Source organism: Geospiza fortis, unplaced genomic scaffold (assembly GCF_000277835.1).
Source record: "Geospiza fortis unplaced genomic scaffold, GeoFor_1.0 scaffold339, whole genome shotgun sequence".
Taxonomy (NCBI): domain Eukaryota; kingdom Metazoa; phylum Chordata; class Aves; order Passeriformes; family Thraupidae; genus Geospiza; species Geospiza fortis.
Window position 1 is genome coordinate 348,071 of NW_005054611.1, and position 7,645 is coordinate 355,715.

Genomic DNA, 7,645 nt, shown 5'->3' on the forward strand with positions numbered 1-7,645 from the left:
TTCAAATTTTTAAAAAATTAAAAGCTGAGCTGTTTATAAAATCTGAACAAAAGCAATTTTTTCTACGAAATGGAAAAAAAAAGCTTTGAGAGCTTTTATCAGAACAAAACCTTGATAAACCAAACCAAAAAACACCATTTCACCAGTAAGAGCAGCACAAGCATAAATACTGTTTAACCTGACAAAACTGGGTACTTGCTAGTATTGCTCCCCTTTGCTTCTCTTCCTCACCCTGATCAAAACAAGCTAAACCAGTAGAAGCACTGTTGTGTCTGTACAACATTTAAAACTTGCAACTGCTGCAGAACTAGTTAAATTAGCAAGAGCCTGTGCCATTCCATTCCAGAGCAAAGTAGCTTCATTCATGAACAGAAAGCTGTCGTTCAAAGACAGTCACAAAGAAGTGGTCACGCCTTCCCGACAAGGAGGGTCTTTTAGGAAATGAAGCAAAACAAGGACAGCTGATTATCAAGTAAGTAAGATTAAATATTCTGCGTGTCAGTGTGCCCAGCACAGCTGAAACCTGAGTGAGTTTGCTCCCAACACGTTGCAACTCAGCATTGCTTTCCTGGACAGACTGACTTTCATGAAGTATATAACTCCTCAGAGACCCAAGAAACTTCCCTGATGAAGAAACCAACATTCCATTTCATGAAATCTATTCTAGACTAATAACAGGTTCATTGAGCTTTTATTTGTTCCTATTTATCACCCACTTAAGGAAGATAATCTTAATTCTACTGAGAGACACATTGCATTAAAATGCCAAAATTCAAGAAAGGCACAATTTCAAAACGAAGAAGTGGAAGTCTCAATAAGAATGCAAATTACAAAAAAAAATTTACAAATTCAGGTGCCCCAATTCTCAGTCCTGGAGCTTCAAACAAAAAAGACACCCTCCTTGCTGGTGATGGCCATATATATATATTGGTAAATGCCACATCCTCTAACACTGAACAGGCTATATTTTGTCCCATTCAACACTTTTATATCAAGTGTACCAGGAGACATTTATTACCTGGTAAAACATTTAAGGAAAAGTTCGGTTTTGGAATTAAAAATATTAAGTTAACTTCTGAGCGCAATTAAATTCAGTGTAACTGAACCCATATATAAAATGTTAACTTCTGATGGCAAAAAAACACTGTATTTTATAGCTCACTCTGCATTAGTGTAATGTACTGTATAGTACTATTACTATATAGTACGAATTACTGTATAGTACTAGCCGCAGAAGTAAGTATTAACACTAAATTTAATACAAACAACAGTAAAGCAGTCAATGTTGAGTAATGACATGAGAAAACACTCAAGTGATATCCTCAGGAAACCTCTGTAGATTTTACATATCTTTAAAAAAATAGGATACACTTAAGTGCAAACTTGTATAATACCTTTAGAGTATGCAAAACAGTTGTCAAGAAATAACTGCATTTTTTCAAAGAGCAGTTTCATCAATACATAAAAACAGTTTATTCACATAATATATAATCTAGGAGCACTGAAAGACATCACTGTCAGAATCAATGTCTTATAACCTATCCTGCTATCACCAGTTTTCAGTATTATAGAAAGATACATTCTGCAACTTCCCATTATAATCTTCAAGGACTTTGATAGCAAACAGTAAACACTGTTTTACAAAACTGCAGTACTCCATCTCATTTAAGGGTATTGACTAATCTAATGAGCACTAATAAAAGATTTTAACACCTCTTATGCTGCATTACAAAGGAAGATCCATCCAACAGTCAGTTCTATTCAAAGAAAGTAGAACAGAAATGAGTAAACTACAGAGCTAGCCATACTCCTAATTTCACCAGAGAATAGAACACAGAACACTCTGAAGGAAATAAACAGGCTACCATCATTTCTGAAATGAAATAAAGTGACCCCTATATCCTTTAGTTTTAAGCTCCAGTCAGGTGAAGTGTGAATATTTCTGCAAAAATACATCACAGGAAACCACCTCTCCCTCTGAGTTTTCTATGTCAAGATTTAAAACGTAAATATTTTGCAATCAAAACAATTTCAAATTTATTGTTTTCAGTCCAAAGCAATGCCAACCATAGAGATTCTTAATGGATGCAAAAGGAATTGCTATGTATGGTGTACTATAAGTCTCGTGAAAGGATTTAAGTTTGGGTGTGAAGGTATCACATTAAAAACCTGCCTAGCTTATCATAAATAAGTTGCCAAATGACTGTGACTTACAAGTGCTTACACTCAAAATTCTAACTCACTACTACTTAGATGTACATCCTCAATCATTGCCAAAGACAAGGTCCCTATAATTTCTCATCAGTCATCTCTGCTTGTTTGCCTGATCCTACCTAGGAACACTTCTGTATTTCTAAAATTACCTTCGCATTTTTTTAAATGCTGACACTCCACTCCTTTCATTGTGTTTTGAGCAAACATAATTCAATGACATTTTGAATCACAGCTAGTACTCTAACAATGCAGTTACTGTTATAACATGCATTGAAAGAGAGTAAGTAGCCTTGCAAGCATATGTTATAAAATCATTCAACTATAAAATGTCCTATCAATTACAGATTGCAATTAAGGTGTTTTTTACTGTGACTACCTGTTTAACTTGCCTGCTTTAAGAAACCTGTGTAATTGTTCTTTATTTTGCTTCTAAGAGAATACCAGTAAAAGGCTTCCATGTTTCAGAAAACTGTCAAAACTGTGCATGAAAATACTCCCATCTGCCAGTTTATTTCAAAAACAGCATGTTCAGAACTCCAATTCTATCTGTCACAATTTAATTACAACATGTAGACAAAACAAAGACACAATATCACAAAGAGCCTCTATATCCACACATGCAACATATAGGTGGGCGGAATGGTGCCCATACCACTGCCTCACTGAGTGGCTGACAACCATACGTCAAGTCATGAACCTCATGGAATGAGCTGCACTGCAGTCAGAGCTGTGACCTCTGGTCCACACACAAACAAGAGATCCCTGTATTTTCCCCATGCTCCATGGAAGATGGGGGGTAGTCACACCAGCCCCATTAGGCCCAGCCAGCCCTTTCTAATGTCAGGAGGTATGCATTTAGCAAGTTTGCAGTATAGCTGTATGGCTTCTGGCCCCCAACACCACAAGACCCGTGCAAGGAACAAGCCATTCACAAAAAGGCAGTAGATTGTTAATTTACTATATGGAAGGAGGCAGCTGGTATTATGCGTAGAAGCATGTCACACTGTACAACCAAATCTTTATTTACATATTTCCTTTTTACATGTGGGAAAAGCACATGTGAAGTTTTGCCACACAGGCACACTGCTGGTTTTGTTCATATCCTCACACCTACATGCTTCTCTGCAGAGCTGCTTTCCAGCTGTTTACCCGCACCACGTGCTTAGGGTTACTACTCCCTAGTACCAGAGCTCTGTGTTTCCTTTGTCTAACTACACAAGCTCTCCCACAGCCCAATTCTCCAGCCTATCCACATCACTCTGGATGTCAGCACAACTACGTATGTTTCAGCTGCTCCTCTTTCAGTTTTGCATTATCTGTGAACTTGCTAAAGGTGCACGTACTCTATCCAAGCAGGTCACAGTACTGATCCATGAAGTCACATCAGGGAATACCCCCAGTAATTTGCTTCTATCTGGACTTCGAGCTGCTGATCATCATGCTCTATTCCCAGTCATTCAACCAGTTTTCAATGCACCTCATGTCCTTTAACCTAACCTATACTCTGTCAGTCTGTCTGCAAGAAGACTACAGAAGACAGTGTCAAAAGCCTTACTAAAGTTACGGTAAACTCTCTCCCTTTCTCCCCCAAGTCAATGACTACATCACAGAAGGCTCTTAGGTTGGTTAAGCACAATTTTCCTATTATAAATCCATGCTGATTACTCCTCACCACCTTCAGCACTAAATATGATTAAAAGATAATAACATTTCAATATATTATATATTAAATATATATTATATATATATAATATTAAATATATTAAAATTTAATAACAGAAACCTTTTTCTGCTGTATCACTAACAAGACAGATAGAGCAGGTATTTTATAGAAAAATAAAAACTATTAAAGACCACATTCAGTCTTTAAATAGTGCATAAAAGTAAATAAAGCAGATCAAGTGTATTAACTCTGTCAAGCTCTGAACATTTTACTAGTACTGACCATACTCTGGAGGGACACCAAGGAATCAACCCTGCAATACTTACGTGCAGCACAAAGACCATGTTAAAACAAGATGCCTTCTCCTCTCTTCTATGCCTACCAGCAAGACATAGTACAAGACGCTTATTTTTCTGGCGAGAAAGATATGAAAGAAACTGGAAAACTACTATGGGAATTTTACAAATTTATGCTTGAACCAAAAAAAGGAGTCCTATTCTGAAGAGACGTAAGCCCTCACTAGAAAATTTGTGTTCGTCTTCCCTTCACAACCACAGAACATATAGACAAAAAAGCTTGAAAAAACACAGTACAGTATTACACTTCTCAATGTGGTAGGCTAGTAAATGAACTGCCAAAGTCCCACACTGGTATTACGGGACTCAATCAATGACAAAATAAAAACGAAATAAAGAGCATGTCAATAGATTCTAGTTACTGTTTAAACAAAACTACATTATCTAATGTTAACTAGAAATACTGACTAAACTACTGAAAAATCATCCTCAGACTTCTGGCTTCAAATGCTGTCCTACTTCTGGTTTTATTTATCTGAAGTTTTCATTGACTTATGAACTAACACACTCAGTTTACTTACTGCTTCACTTCCTGTGGCAGGTTAGGTGCAATGTTGTTTCACTGTGTTTAACCACTCATTTAAGACAGTACTTCTAACACCACACATCCAGCCGGAAGCAGCCCAGAATACACTACTCACCGACTTTTGAAAAATAGTGTTGTCTTCCACGCACAACAGGAACTAATGAATAAAATAATTATCTAATAAAGACAATATTCTATGCTAACTACATTAACTGCTAAACAAAGAAACCTCACACACTAAAATCTATTGACATCACATATAATTTTCTTTATACAGGTACCTAACTGAACACACTAACATTATTTCCTGATAATTTATAGTGCAACAGATTCATTCATTAGTCTGGAAAAAGGTCTTCTGCAATTATTCAGAAAATAATTTTTTCATGAGTTACTGAAACAAATGCAGAACTCTCAGCTTGCCACCTTGAACACTTATGTGAAGATACCAGAACTTCACTATATAGTCAGGAAAATGGTCTACTTTAATGCAATCCATTCTTATTCAGTATTTCTCTACCTGTCTTCATCTTCAGTTTTTTCTTATTATGTTGCCTGAATGAACTCCAAGAGTGACTGTAAGAATATATCTGCTCTGGGTAAGATTTGTTTTAACCAAACAGTATTTTGACAGCATATTTCATTTTGTGTGGTTGATCACTTTCAGATTTCAACTGATTTCTTTTTCAAACTGATAAGCACTGCTCAAAAAACACTATATAAAAATGCCAGTTTCGCTGCAATACTGGAACAGCTCCTGCCACATTAATGCAATGCTAGGACAGAAAATAATTTTGTCAACTAAGATTTTAAATCAAATACATTAAAAAATCAGCATTCATTCATTCATTAAATCCAAAGGCATTTCCTTATGCTATTTGAGCCTCTGTCACTGAGGTCTGCAAATGGGGCAGAAAGCAAGGGAAAAGATGACGTAAACAAACACAGAGTCGCCTTTATTCCCTAGTATCCTGTGAATCCCACCTGGCATTAAGCTGCAACATAAACACACCACTGCTCTGCTCCATAAAAATGAAAACATGCACACACTGAATAGATAAGCCTCAAATTAGCTTCACTCCAGATCAAAGATTAAAAAATCAACCCTACTGGGAGATTATGAGTTTGTGAATAAAGAGAAGGTCTTATATGCTAGTATCCTCCCACTCCTTGAATATTAAAGAACACACACTAAAAGAAGATATATTCCCCAGATGTCCCTGAGCAAACCATATTTACAACATCCTCATGGGAAGTGCACAACCTGCAGGTGCTTCATTTCCCATCTCTTTGTATTAGTTACTACGAAAGCAAGAATGCCAACTGTACACTATTTAAAAGCATACTCATGTTTAAAAAAGCATTTGTAACATCTTTACAGCCTAAAAATTTGAAGACTAGGAACACATATTGTGTCTGGTTTGTGTTTGAGCTTTTTTGTTTGCTTTGGGCTTGTCTTTTTAATCTGCAAAACAAGCTCAGAGAAGCTTGTTATAGAGGCTATTATAATTTTATGTCCTACTTAAAATGACAATGGCTCCTGAAATCGTAAGAGTATGTAACATAATGCCAAAGTTAACTCTGTTAGTCAAGTTATGACAGAATATAAAGAACGAACCTAAAATTTCACAAAGATTTTTAGTTAAGTTTCTGACATATCTACATATGTCTCTTTAAACACAACTGTATGTTACTCTCTAAATTACCCACTATACGCAAGAACTACAAAAACAACATATTTATAGAAATTATACTAATGAAGAAGTGTAAGCCTCTGAAACCATTTCATTTCGGGGAGAATATGATAAGGATATGGAAGAAAATGATTATTTTCTATTCTAACACACACCTTGGAAGTGCTTTGAGTAAACCTGCAGATTTTCTATAGTGAAATCCAAAGGTTGTATTAAGATTATTTACTAATTACATGGACTCTATGTAACATTATCTGATCTTATATTTCACACAACTTAAACAAAGAACTAGTCTGCCTCTAGTGGAAGATTCTTTCTAGTACCAGCACTAAAGGAATCAAAATTAAACTGATGTACGGATAAATACACTAAAATTTAATTTTAAGTTTACAGTTTATTCCAAATGTCTCCTCTCTCCAAGCATAACCTTTATGAAAACAACTTTAAATTGGCTAAACAGCAAGGCAGTTAAAACATTTATAAAAATATCCCTCTGTTAACACTTTTAAAATTGGAAATTATTTAAATTCCTTTTAAATCCATGACTCAAAACTACCTGAATTTTTAAAAACATCCAACAAGTGGGCATTACTTTGGCTGCTTCTATATGAAATGGAAAATATAAGTTATCTTCTTTTTTTTTTTTAACAGAAAGCAATGCAACACAAAATTATGACATGGTAAGTTAAGTCTTTTATGCCATGGATGGTTTTTTTACTCCATTTACAGAAATTAAGTTTATGACTCTACCGTGAAGGGGCTAGCAGTGACTGGAAATGTCTCCCCAACAGGCAGTTTAAACGACAACCAGAATAGCTCACTCTTCCTGGCAGCCTTTGCAGTACTGCTATGAAAACCGGCAAAAAACTAACTCAGCCGCCTTTTTCCCGTGAGCTGATCCCACTCAGTACCGGAGGACCAGCTCCCCGTGAAGGGGAAGAAGTCCGACCTCCCTGCTGCCGCCGTTCACTCTCCCGACTTGCGGGTGGGCTGCGCTCCACAGACCCCGGGCAGTGTTCCCGTAAAGCAAACTTCCTGCTGGAACGGAACCGGAGGAGGGAGGGAAGGTGAAGAAGTGGGACGCAAAACTTCTGCGAGACAGCCAGCCGAGTTTGACACACTGTCTCCCCGGCGAGCGGTGGGGGCCCGGCGGCGCGGTACCCACTCCCCACAAGGACTGAGGCGGGGGCGG

General features: G+C 36.9%; 1 protein-coding gene across 1 annotated transcript in view; it reads right to left on the reverse strand.

Annotated features, from left to right (window-relative positions):
- LOC102035204 (ras GTPase-activating protein 1) overlaps positions 1–7,645 on the reverse strand; it is a 45,818-nt gene that overhangs the window by 37,354 nt on the left and 819 nt on the right. The window contains exon 2 of the mRNA XM_031064648.1: positions 7,365–7,491. Coding sequence (XP_030920508.1) covers positions 7,365–7,491 — 127 coding nt within the window. The remainder of the gene's footprint in view (positions 1–7,364; positions 7,492–7,645) is intronic.